Raw genomic sequence first — 13,613 nt, 5'->3', positions numbered from 1 at the left:
AAAGAGAGGCTGCTGAAGCCACAAATGGAAGTAAGGCCTTTCTGTGGACTGCTGTCTTTTCAAACTGCTTTCTTTTTCAAAGAAAAAGAGGCCACTAAAATAAAAACTTGCTTTGCTTATATTACATACTTCAGTAGGTTTATTTACCCTGTGCCTTGAAGTTCTAGTTCCCTTTAAACATCTTCTTGTGAAGAAACATACAAAACATAGTTTTTCAGATGTTATCTGTTATCAAATACATTTATCTAGTCTTCATAGTCCATTTCTTGAGACTGCTTGCTGTCCCAGTGGGTGCTTCCAAACAGTAAGAAGGTGAATGGTAATTCATCAGTTTAGTTAAGGTGGGTTATGAACTTCTCCCCCCTATCCTTTTTCTCTTTTTCTCTCTTTCTTTCTCTCCATCAACAGATTCTCCATTTTTGCAGGAAAATGCAAGATAAACAGTGATATCTGAACTGTATCCAAATAGGCACATTCTGAATAAGTACCTGTGTCAAAAAAGATATCAGTGTTATGCCAACCATTGTTATAGCTGTTCTCCAAGCAGAGATCAGCCATTTTTTTCTTGTTAAGGCACCATCCTATGTAGCTGGTTGGGAATTGTAGAAGTTATCCAGAAGCATGAGCAAAGCTTCCCCTCTCTAGACAAGAATCTCATATGTTGGGGAGCAGAGAGTGAGTTTATGGAGAAAAGGGGCAATTTGCAACCAAGAACAGTGGAGCTTTCTTCTATGCTGTAAAGAATGCTGGGAATTGTAGTTTGATCAGTAGACTGACTATTCTGCATTTGATTGATGTCTAGGCTAATATCTGCTATTGCGTAAGAAGTAAAATAACAGGGCCGCATAGAATGTGTTAGTTTAGAAGGGATATAATCTCTATCCTCCTTCACATTTTTGGATGAACAATCAGCAGTTAATCTGAGAAGTAGCTGGTGCTCATATATAATTTAATATCAAGGAAGGGATAGGAGGGATTATGCTGAGTTGCACCTGAGAGCATTTCCATTCCAGACATCCACTTCAACAATCCTTTTACCTTTGGAGCAAGTTAGAATTAAATCCCAATATTCAGTTCAATCTCTTGAGCCTGATTCCTGGATGTAAAGAAATTTAGGGATGACCTTGGGGAAGTTATGAAAGAACTGTTAAGAAGAAAGCTGCAAAATCAATCAGATCTTATTTTCAGTCGTGGGCCAGCCTAAAACTTGCAGAAAACTTTACACAATCCAGAAACTGAAGTAAGCCTGAGAAAGAAACTCAAAAAAAACAACAACAACCCTGCCTTGATTTTGTTTAATATAAGATGGGACAGAGAGGCATTTGGACAGGCTTTCAAAACTGATTCCAGCCCTACAAGATGGGGCAACCCTTCAAGACAGATGCCACAGAGGTTTCTGGAGTTCTCCTTTATTATTGTAGGGTACATTACATTTTAAGGGATGCGGTGGCTCAGTGGGTTAGGACGCTGAGCTTGTCGATCAGAAGATCAGCAGTTTGGCGGGTCGAATCCCGAGTGCTGCGTAACAGAGTGAGCGCCTGTTACTCATCCCAGCTTCTGCCAACCTAGCAGTTTGAAAGCATGTAAAAATGCAAGTAGAAAAATAGGGACCACTACGGTGGGAAGGTAACAGCGCTCCGTGCGCCTTTAGTGTCTAGTCATGCCGGCCACATGACCACGGAGACGTCCTCGGACAAGCGCTGGCTCTTCGGCTTTGAAACGGAGATGAGCACCGGCCCCTAGAGTTGGAAACAACTAGCACGCATGTGCGGAGGAACCTTTACCTTTACCTTACATTACATTTTACAATAAACAAAATCAAGGAGGCGTTATTTTCAGTTTCTTTCTCTTAGTTCTTTCTGTCTTTGTAGTGGGTAATCTTTCTGCATGACCTTTAATCCAAAGCAGTTTCTAAATTCTTTTTACTCTGGATCAAGTGACTCCAGACGTTATTTTGGGATGTACTATCTTCTTTCTTTTTATTATTGAATCTTTACTGCTGTTTTACCTTATAGAAAAAATTCACCTTTTTTTGAGCACCACCCAGAGATAGGAGGCTCAATCTCTGTGTTGTGAATATGCTGTTAAAAGAGACATAATACCAAGATCACATCTGCTAACTCTTAATTAAATTAACATGAACAGTATGTATCTAAAGCTTCTTTTTAGTTGGCTGAGCCAGACCACATCTTTGCTCATGATCTGTTGGAGAAACACAGTGGAAGAACATAAAACAATTATTGGATGCAGTTAGGCCTTGTAGGCTGGGGAGAATGTAAAGAGACTATTTTGGTTGCTTGCTGTTTTAAAACCATGTTGTTTTCCATTAATGTCGCCATGCCTAGGGATCCAGTGGTAGTATGGAGCCTGTGAGTTGGTTATATTGATAGCAATTGTATAGATAGCGCTCTGCCACAAATTAGGTTTTATGGTTTTAACTGTTTTAATTGGCTTTGGATTGCTTTTTATTTTAATTGTTTATTGTTTTGTTATTTAACTGTGTGAACTGCCCAGTCACAAATGTGAAGTGTGTGTGTGTGTGGGGGGAGGGGGGCTACAAAAATTAAACAAACAAAATGTGTGAAGTTGCCTACAGCCATCATCTAATAATGTGTTACCTCCTTTCTCTTTGTCATCAGCAGCTAGAGCAAAGAACATGATAAAAACAGGAAGTGTGGAATTAAATTTAATAGGGTGAGAAATGTGTAGTAGTAGTTTCATTTTTTAAAAATATGCTTTAACCAGATGTATTTTGTGGTAACTCTTTTGTAATGTAGCATTACTAAAATTATGTTTTTTCAGGCTTAAAAGTTATAAAACCTATGGTCAGGTTACTCTGGGAGTCTAAAAACAATAAAGTAACTGTTTATTCTTGTTCCCCTTTTAAATCTGCAGCTCAGTATTTTGCAAGCATCATGGTCATTGTTGGTTTATCTGTAGTAGTAACAGTATTGGTGCTTCAGTTTCATCATCATGACCCTCAAGCAGGAAAGATGCCCCAGTGGGTAAGTGACTACTACACATCAGCCTTCGTAAACAGCAGTACCTTTTGTATTTCATCACTTAGACAATGCTAGAAAGAACAGAGGATTTTAAGAATACGATACTAATTCTCACTTCCTCTCCTCACATTGATGTATGGTGAGCCTGACTGACCAAGCAGGAGACCTTTCATCTTTTCTTTTTGTTTTTTTTTAAAAAAAGTATTTTTATTTCTTTTAATATAGAGAAAAAGAAAAATAAGGGAAAGTGAGTTAAAAATCAAACAAGAACAAGAATACAGAACAGTCACACACAGAAAGAGACTTCTGACTCACCCTTATGGGTGGTTTGTGTCTTCCTCAGTTGTAGGTCCTATACCAGAGGCCTGGGAGTTTGAGGGTTTGTGCGGTATCTTAGCTGTTCCTAGCACTGCACTCTTTTCGACAGAAAGCTCTGATGTTCTTCCTGGGATCTGTTGGAATCACTCTCCCAGCTTAGGGGTCACAGCCCCAAGTGCTCCTACTACCACTGGGACTCCTGTGATCTTTATTTTCCTCATTCAGTCTGGTTGCTTCTTCAGGCCCTGATACTTCTCCAGCTTTTGGAACTCCTTCTTCCTCAGGTTATTGTTACTTGGCACTGCTGCATCTATCACCTGTTCTTCAACATGACCTTCTGTGGAATCCCCCATGTGGACCTGTAAGGATCTACTTCATACACTGTGCATCTCAGTTTCAGTTCTTAGTTTATAATCGTGTGGACCCTGTTGCACAGTTACTTTCCGTCTTGAAAAATATATTTTTTTTAATTTACAGAAGCATCTATATCAAAAGATCAGTAGAAAAAGAATTGTTCTCAACAAAATCCCACTTTGTAAATAGTAAAATGTCAGTTTTACCAGTATAAGTCTTCGTTGCACCTGAACTTTGGCCTATTTCTTTAAAATTGGCCACCTAACTACAAGCCGTTGCTTCTGTTTTGCTAAAAGCATTCACCTCTGAATTCAGTTCAACTTTTTCCCACAATGTGTACGGGGTTTTTTTTGGTCCGTTTGTCTATTACCTTCTTTTGAAATGTTTTCTTTACTTTTTTAAGTCTACAGTTTTTAAATATCCTGATGAGTTTCAGTTTCAATAACCAGACCTAACTCTGCATAGAATCAGGTATGGTCAACTTAAAGCAATAAAAAGAAATGTTTTTCCTTAATCTCTGGCATTTCAGGCATCAGTAGCACCTTCTTTTAAAGTTTCTGATTTTTCCCCATTTTCTCATGTATGCCTCTTTGAAATAATGCATCATCATATATGGTATTCCACTTTTGCCCCTCCACTGTAAAAATCCCTCCATATGTAAACACTCTAAAATGTAATTGTTAAACATTAAATACTCATCATTAGGAATGTATTATTTCAAATAATAATAATAATAATAATAATAATAATAATAATAATAATAATAATAATAATAATAATAATAAAAAGTTGGAAGGGATCTTGTAGGTCATCTACTCCAACCCCCTGCTCAGGCAGGAAACCCTATACCAGGGGTGTCAAACTCAATTTCATTGAGGGCCGCATCAGCATTGTGGTTGCCCTCAGGGGGCCAGGTGGGTGTGACCAGGTTGGGCATGGCCTACTGTGTGGGCATGGCTAGAGTGCGTATGGCCTACTGGGTGGGCGTGGCCAGCTCTACACCATTGGCATCAAGGGTGCCTATGGGGGCCTGGGCAGGAGTGGGACAGATCTGAGGGTCTCTGGCGGAAGGAGGGTCTCTGGGCCAGGGCCAAGGCAGTGGGGGCCGTTCCCTCACTGTTTCCAGGATCGCTTCGCGGGCCGCATGAAACCACTTCGCGGGCTGGATCCGGCCCCCGGGCCTTGTGTTTGACATGTCTGCCCTATACCATTTTAGACAAATGGCCGTCCAGTCTCTTCTTAAAAACTTCCAGTGTTGGAGCATTCACAGCTTCTGGAGGCAGGTTGTTCCACTGGTTAGTTGTTCTAACTGTCAGGAAGTTTCTTAGTTCTAGGTTGCTTCTCTCTTTGATTGTTTCCATCCGTTGCCTCTTGTCCTGCCCTCAGGTGTTTTGGAGAATAGCTTGAGTCCCTCCTCTTTGTGACAGCCCCTGAGATATTGGAAGACTGCTATCATGTCACTCCTCGTCCTTCTCTTCATGAAACTAGACATACCCAATTCCAGCAGCCATTCCTTATATGTTTTAGTCTCCGGTCCCCTAATCATCTTTGTTGCTCTCCTCTGCACTCTTTCTAGAGTCTCAACATTTTTTTACATCATGGTGACCAAAACTGGATGCAGTATTCCAAGTGTGGCCTTACCAAGGCATTGTAAAGTGGTATTAATGCTTCACGTGATCTTGATTCTATCCCTCTGTTAATGCAGCCTAGCACTGTGTTGGCTTTTTTGGCAGCTGCAGCACACTGCTGGCTCATGTTTAAGTGATTGTCCACTAGGACTCTGAGATCCCTCTCACAGTTACTGATATTGAGCAAGGTACCACCTATACTATACCTGTGCATTTGGTTTTTCTTGCCTAAACGTAGAACCTTACTTTTTTCACCATTGAATTTCATTTTGTTAGATAGCACCCAGTGTTCAAGTCTGTCCAGATCCTCCTGTATCTTAAGCCTGTCTTCTGGAGTGTTGGCTATTAAAAAGGCTCCATTGGTGTCTTGAGAGGTAAACATTGCAGTGTAATAAAACATCACAGGCAGAAGTGCTAGTGTTATTCTTTTACATTTCTACTACAGAATACTTTGTGAGATCTGCTTGTTGCAGGAGTCCGAGTAATAACTCCAAGACATGTTCTTTAGCTGTACAATTGTTTTCCACCTTGCAGATATTCTCATACAGTTGAAGAACTGTTTAGAGCATTCTCAGTGGCAGAGATATTAGTTTATCTAAAAGCTGCCCAACTAAAACCATCGTTAAAACAGACTTTGAATTAGGTACTTTGCCAAATATTTTTCACTAAACAAATATAGGGTAGTCCTTGGCTTCCAACCATTCGTTTAACTATGGTTCAGAGTTATGACGGCACTGAAAAGAAGTGACTTATGAGCCATCTTCAAAGTTGTGACTATCACCCCACCCCACAATCACATGATTATGATTCCAGGACTTAGAACCAGCACACATTTATGACAATTGCAGTGTCATGCGGTTGCGATTTGCAACTTTCCCAGTCATCACCCAACAAGCAAAGTCAATGGGGGAAGCCGCATTCGCACTACAAGTGTACGATTCACTTAATGGCCAGTGACTTGCTTAATGACAATAAAATGGTCATAAAATAGGGTCTGGTCTTGCAATGACTCACTTAATGACCTCATTGCACAGCGATCAAAATTTCCATCCCAACTGTGATCATAAGTCGAGGACTACCTGTATAAGACTGTTACCCTTATCATGTCGGAAGCTGGTTTGAAGTTCTTAGCGATTTTTCTACCCAACAATTAGAGTAAAATAGGAAATGATAGAGAAATAGATGAAAAGGTTTTGACTGTTTGTGTCAAAATAGCGGTTGCCTTTTTTCCGTTCATTACATTTAGCAGGCTTAGCAATCGCTTTCAATCAAATTAAACTTTTTTGACTTCAATAAATGCAACTTTTCAGTGATTGGATTCTTGGCACCTGTTAATTTCTTGGGAGCAATCAAATTCTTCCTAAAGCTATCTGTAAGCCTTATTATGAAGGATTATAGGTATCTTTAAGAAAGAATCTGTTTCTGCGGCAGGAATAAAAAAGCGATTTTGTGAAAGAAGTGTGGTGTTTGTTTTTTTTTTTTCAGATGAATGGCTTAAGGCTAGAGGAAGGGCTGGAGGAGGCAAATAATTGAAAAATGATTTTGTCCAAGATCTTTGTAACGAGCTGTTATGCTTCATATAGCAATTTACCAAATGGCAATATCCTTTGTGAACCACGTTTCCCCCCCACACACACCCCCGCTCTCTTTGTGCAATCGCTCAAGACCTCCACGAAGGGCACTGAGAGTTTCTGTCTTTTTCAGGTCCGTGTCATCTTGCTGAACTGGTGCGCTTGGTTTCTCAGAATGAAAAAACCAGGGGAGAACATCCGGCCTCTCTCTTGCCGATACGGCCACTCGAGGCACCAGTCCAGTGTCAGCAATGTAGAGATGAACATCTTACCAGGACACCATTCTAGCAATGGCAACATGATCTACAGCTACCATGCCATGGAAAATCCCTTCTGCCCACAAAACGAGATAGACACCAAGGGCGGAAAGGACCAGAGTTCTTTGCCTGAAGATAATGACAGCACTCAGAGAAAAGTTTTAATGGACACCATCCCAGTGATTGTGAAAATCCTGGAAGAAGTTCAGTTCATTGCAGCCCGTTTCCGGAAACAGGATGAAGGGGAGGAGGTCTGCAGTGAGTGGAAGTTTGCAGCTGCTGTCATAGACAGATTGTGCCTGGTGGCATTTTCACTTTTTGCCATCATCTGCACGCTTACAATTCTCATGTCTGCTCCAAATTTTATTGAAGCTGTTACAAAAGATTTTACATAAGGCTCTCCAAGACGAGGAGAAAAATGCTCCAGTGTAATTGGAAATTATGAAATGGTGCCAATAATTTTGAAGAACACTGAGACTTTCTGCGCTGAATTTGGTATTAAAAAAAAAAAAGAAGTCGGCATGTGTTTCAAATTCCAATTGTTTCCCCAGTGTTAGATATTCTAGGTACAGAATTGGCTCTGTTACTTGTTATTTGTTTCAAATAGTGTCTTCTCCCTATACCTGTGATCATAATCACCAATAATATTAGACAAGAAACCAGACACACGGCAGACACTTTGCTGAGTAAATAGAACATATATATGCTACTAGGAAACACTAGTGAACATGTTGCTGCATTGATAAATTCTTCCTAGAAACATGATCTTTGCTAAATGTATCATTTTCAATATTTTTGTTTGGCATTGTTGTTTAACACAGATTTTATCTACAGTAATGTATTGAATGATGCTGTTAGTTGCTGTTTGCCAAATAAATGGCAAGTTTTAGCTTTTACTATCACTGTGATAATCTGAAACATTTTCCACTTGATAACAATGTGAAGTCAGTGCAATACTTTTTTCTAATAAGTTAAAAATATTTTCATTGTTGAATATTCTGTTTTTCTATTACATAAATTACACCCTTTCCCTAACCTGAGTGCTGTGGCTGCCCACTTATTATTATCTTTGCCTTTGAATGTATGTCTGAACATCTCCAATCTCCTTAAATTGCATTCACCTTATTGATTTTAATTTTCTTACAATTAATATATACCACAACCCCAAATGTGCCTGGAAAGTAGCACGTTTCACTTCTTATTGACAACTCTTGATAGAAATCAGAGATCTAGTCAGATGAGCAAAATTAACGCACATAAAAGCAAGATTCAGTTTTTCTGCACAATATTGCTTTGAATGGAATACACATTCTGCTCACCCGTAACTGCACATTAAAATCTGGGCATGACTATTTGATTTGTAGTTTTTACCTTCTACAGCAAAAATTACAAAGTTTTTTTCTATAGAATAAAAAGATTCAAGAGTCTCAGAAGCCTGTAAGATCACAGAAAGATGTTGTTAATCTAACTTTCCCCCCCAATGACACCACGGTTAACGAACAAATGATTTTCCCCCCAATTTTTTCCATTCATTGACACCATGGTTAATGATTTTTTTTTACAATAAGTCATCAGAATTGAAGTAGTGATCTGCCAAATGCAAATAATCGCATCATAGATTAAACTCACCCAAGATCACAATTTGTACCCATCAAATCTTGGAAGTATACAATGTAAAATTTTCCAACTGTTTGCAAGCTGCCAAATTGTTGTGATGATAGCTTTCCCCAATAATTATTTCATGTAGAAGGTTTGAGAGAAACTGAGGAAGGACTTACGGCATTTTACAGATAAAACGGAATCAGCCAAGACCTTTTTAAAAGTATCTTCTTTTATAATCAGATTGCATTTACAAAGAAAATGAAATATAAACACTAAAAGGATAAAATTCACAATAAGATAATAACGCGATACAAAACATGCACTTTTGTTGACATTTTTTAAAACAGCTGTATTACTGATGCAAAAACCCCATGTGATCTGCCTGTGAATACGTGCAAAGGAATGGAGAGAAATGAAGATGAATATTGATTCCAGCGTGTTGATAAAACGTAAAGCACTTTTAAAAAATCAAGTTGAAGAGAAGTGTGGCCTTCTGACAATGTGTTTGTACAGGAATCTATCTCCATAGGCATGACAGTGATGGAGTGTTACTATTCCCCACCTGGAAGAGAATCTCAGCATGGTGCCAAGGTCTTGCTTGTAGACAGAAACCCTATCCTGCTGATTATTCATTTAGCTGGCAAAGTAATGCAGATCCTTTGGATATCCAGTAGTCGCTTGGTCTTTTTGAAGGAAGTAAGACAGTAACCACAAAATTGGTAGAGTGACCTAATTATAAAAAAGAAAAAATTGTTAGTGTTTCAAACTCCCCATGTTCCTAAGCTGCCAACACACACACACACACACACACACACACACCCAATCGTACACCCAAATCCCAGAATAAGTTCTATACAAAAAACCCCCAGTATAACTTACTCCTTATATGGTTGAGATAGTTGGGCAACCTTTAGGCACTGGTATACTGCTGATGCTAACCAGTTGGCATGCATGTTGGCAAAGGTGTACAGATGTGAACGGAAAACTTTTTCTTCAACTTATCAGGAGAGAACTATAAAGAAGGAGCTCATAAGACACTCTTCTTCGATGCAGTATCAGGCTTGCCTGAGTCCCCTGCTGATCTGACGACTGCTGATAGCAGGGCATGTGAAGGTGACAGCAGGAACTAGGGGTTGAGAAAGCCATCCAGGCAGACTGCCTTGGAAGCTTAGGGGGTCTGCACGCAGCCCATCAGAGGCCTGGGATTCCAACGAATTGGGTCAACTTGTGTGGGGCTGTGGAATAGGCTAGCTTTTATGGAAGGGGGACAAAGTCTATAGTATTTGCAAAACTGCATACACCTTTGGCAAAGTGCACCTTACTGTGCTTATGTGGTTTCAAAAATCATAAATCAAGAGTCCTGCATGCATCTTTTGGGTTAAATTGTCATTATTCCTCAGATGCAAGGAAAGACTTGCCATGTGCTCAAGATATGGCACACAAGCACACTAAACCATAATGCTTGAAAATCATGCTCCTGCCATTCTAGGAAATAAGAACCCAATAAAATCATCGTTAAAAATGAACATTTCTTCTGGCCTTTTAACTCAAAAAAAAATTAAAGGCAAATTCTAATCTGGTCTCAGCAAATAAGGGCCCGATGTTGCCCTGATCTATTATAGACCATGAGATCAAACCATTTTCTTTAGATGATTTTTCTTTGGGGGACAATAGGAGGCAATGGACACATTTAATGCAAATGATACAAAGATAAATGCACAAGTTTGCCAAATTATTTTAAAACAACTACATCGTTGGAATGAAGCTGTTCCTAGGCATCTGTTTCTGTATTAATGGACGGTGACCAACTGCGCTAAAGTTTGTCCCTAGTGCTGCATAAAGATCCCAGTCTGGATCAGATGGGACAATAAATCTTTGTGGGATCAGATGACAATGAACATGCCACATGAGAACGTTACAAGTCGGAAGACAGGGTTTTAACTAAAGAAGTTTAAAACAATTTATTCATTAGTTGAAATTCTAAAATTTTGCTATTTGTTTTCTCTTCACTGCTGATAGGGAATTCAGCCAATGGGGCCACAAAGCACTCAGAACTTGAGTCTGTTGAGCTGGCCATAAACAACCATCAATGTTGTATGATTATTTTAATACTTTCATTTAAGAAGGCTTTTAGTTCATATGACATACCATACCTATGAACAATTTCTGTATTCTACCAGTAGTGTAATAAAGGAAGCAAGCATATAGAAATCAGCAAAACAATCAACCAAACAATCTGTGAAGGTTCATCATCTGTGCTACTCAATTCTTTTGAGCTGAGCTGAAACAGAACCTAGCAACAGATGTCACATTGTTATATACTGTCCAGCTTCAATGGAGTGGAATGCCCCCAACACATCACTATTCACCTCCCTATTCAAATTACCTGGAGTTTTTCACTTCCACTTTCTCATTCTAGAATGAGAACATCAGAAGCTGGAACATCAGCCCACATTCATTGAGACTCGTGTGGCATTATCCCTATTTGCCACATCCCCAGAAGCAAATTCACTGATATACAGCAGGTTTCGCGATCTGCACTCTTATCCCATGAGCTATTTGCAAAGGGGAAGATCTCTTACAGCAAAGCATACCTACGTCTTAAGAAAAAAGAATGACATCTGATAACCTGAAAGAACTTGATTCCCGCACTTTTTGTATCAGATTCCAGATAAAAAAGAAAATATACCTGCTTTTTAGGAAGGATTTATGTACTCCCAGGATCTGGTTCAGGAGTAGGATCCATTCCAAGTACTTTTGAAAGCCCTTGTAAATATTATCGATGTGGCAAATTTCAAGAGTGGGGCTTTGGTAATGTAGAGGGTTTCCCTGCATTTTTTTTAACATCATAATGTCACCTGACCGATAGACAGGACTTTACGCTCATGTTGCCTAGGCCTCTGGCCTTTGATCAAGCTGTTCTTCAGCCTGGATCAAGTGGCTCCTTGCACCCTTGAGTTAGATGGGGGATTCTCTGCTACATCTGTCCCAGGAAGCCCCTTCAAAGCATCATCTGCCTTGTGGTGTGTGAATAAAAGTCATTTGCTAGGCTGTCTTTCATGACTATTTGCCAAGTTGATATTGGATATCTAGTGAATTTCCTTATAGAAAAAAGAATTACCTGTGGTAGACAGAGTTCCTGCTCTAGCTCCTGTTTTGTAGAGGGGTGCATGATACAACGATGGGTGGGGCTCATAATTTTGATGCGGCTCAAAATGAATTACTGGAAGCATAGGGTTCATTTGTCGAGGTAACGCATCTTCGATAACCATTTCATCCTCATCCCAACGACTAGCATCCATAAACATGCCATGGACCAGCACCCCATCCTCTGGAGAAGGTAACTGGAAAAAAATAAGGCGGAAGGTGGAAGTCAAAGCCAAGCTTATCATTCATAAGCACTATCAAGTTTCTACCCTAGCCAGGTACATATTCTTGAAATACAGCAAAACATTAAAAAAAAAGTATCAGAAATCTACCACAGTACAAGATAAACGTGGTGGTTTTATGTAAAGATATTCCACGTGAATTCAAGTTCTTTGCGGCTGGATAGTTATGGCAGTTACAGACTTGTAAATACCTTTTCATCCATTGGTAATTCATTTCCGAAGTGGCACAGTTTTGAAGCTTCTGATACTTGTGTTTGGTCTCTGAAGACAGGAATGACGTTGTAACTAAAACTAAGCTCATCAATCGGTAAGTTATATTTTCGAGCATGATTCTGAAGAGTTCCTGAGAAATAAAACATGGACCTGGTTCTCTTTTTAAACACAAGTAATCAGTCATTAAAGAACCATTAACAATGCACAAGTTCGAACTTAATTTACCCTCGCACAAACTCAGAAATACGTTTTATATTTACAAACTCTCTTGGCAAAGTCCAATTCATAGTGTAATCTTCAATAGCATAAAAACAAATTTATAGAGCACATTTATTATACTACCCCACTACTCCAAGCCATCTTTTTAAAATAATAATAATAATAAGCAACCTTATTATTTTGAACAGTTATTATGCCCTAATGTATTGCTTTACTTCCAAGTACCATACTGACATTTTTATTATTTGTATTACTTTTGTTACTTCAAAATAATAACCTAAAGGGGGAAAAAACACCTTCCTAATAAATTATGAGAGTGTTTAAAGAACTCCCTGTTGAAAGCCAGGCAGTGCGTGATTTCTACTGTATTGCAGAGTGCCTGTTTAACCACTGTATTTTCCAATCCACTTGAAATGACTTCACTTATTCTAGAGGCAATAGATGATAAGTTATATGGTTTGCAGGGTGTTTTGCTGCCAGATCTTAGAACCACAGAAACGTGGTCAATGGGAATTGATGTGCAAGATTAATATAAATAGCATTGCCTATTTATGCTAGCAAACTGCTTCTGCCTATGAATTTATTTCCAAAATTGAGAAGAAGGAAAGGACAGACTGCTCTATATCATCCACTGCCTGAAACAGCATTTGATAAAAAATGGTGCTTCAGGTGCCTTCTCTTCTGGATACTCTTTTGAGATGAACCGAGTTATACAACCCATGATTTCAACATTGTCCTCAGTAGGCTATTCACATCTCTCCCACCCCTGTTCTTCTTCACTCCAGTTACAGCAGCAACAGGGAACCAGAGCTATTCAGGAAAACCCTTGGCTCCAAATTTATTGGCATGTTGCATCAGCACAATGAGCAACATGCTTTCAGGATACTAATTTGGTGGCTTTATAGCTTCTTCCTTTTAATAACAGCTTTATTTCCTTTTTTGCACAGATTCAACCACAAAAGGGATTTTTTTTGGGGGGGGGCTGCACACCCTGCAGGCGGGACACTGACTTTTTCTTACTGATCAGCTGATGGAAGAAGAGTGACTGGTTTCCATTACA

At 39.3% G+C, this 13,613-nt stretch overlaps 2 protein-coding genes across 2 annotated transcripts in view; one reads left to right on the top strand and one right to left on the bottom strand.

Annotated features, from left to right (window-relative positions):
• The window catches only part of LOC310635112 (neuronal acetylcholine receptor subunit alpha-7-like), a gene marked incomplete at both ends in the record, with an annotated part of 94,421 nt that extends 86,896 nt beyond the window's left edge, over positions 1–7,525 (top strand). Inside the window, 2 exons of the mRNA XM_083353751.1 lie at positions 2,896–3,005; positions 7,007–7,525. Coding sequence (XP_083209877.1) covers positions 2,896–3,005; positions 7,007–7,525 — 629 coding nt within the window. The remainder of the gene's footprint in view (positions 1–2,895; positions 3,006–7,006) is intronic.
• Positions 7,526–9,325: 1,800 nt separating this feature from the next.
• Positions 9,326–13,613, bottom strand: part of DNAH6 (dynein axonemal heavy chain 6) — a gene marked incomplete at its 5' end in the record, with an annotated part of 188,976 nt that continues 184,688 nt past the window's right edge. The window contains 3 exons of the mRNA XM_083353480.1: positions 9,326–9,461; positions 11,854–12,076; positions 12,313–12,464. Coding sequence (XP_083209606.1) covers positions 9,358–9,461; positions 11,854–12,076; positions 12,313–12,464 — 479 coding nt within the window. The 3' untranslated portion in view covers positions 9,326–9,357. The remainder of the gene's footprint in view (positions 9,462–11,853; positions 12,077–12,312; positions 12,465–13,613) is intronic.

This window comes from Vipera ursinii, assembly GCF_947247035.1.
Source record: "Vipera ursinii genome assembly, chromosome: 2".
Taxonomy (NCBI): domain Eukaryota; kingdom Metazoa; phylum Chordata; class Lepidosauria; order Squamata; family Viperidae; genus Vipera; species Vipera ursinii.
Note: the sequence above shows the minus strand (reverse complement) of the source record. Positions and strands in the feature narration are given on the sequence as shown.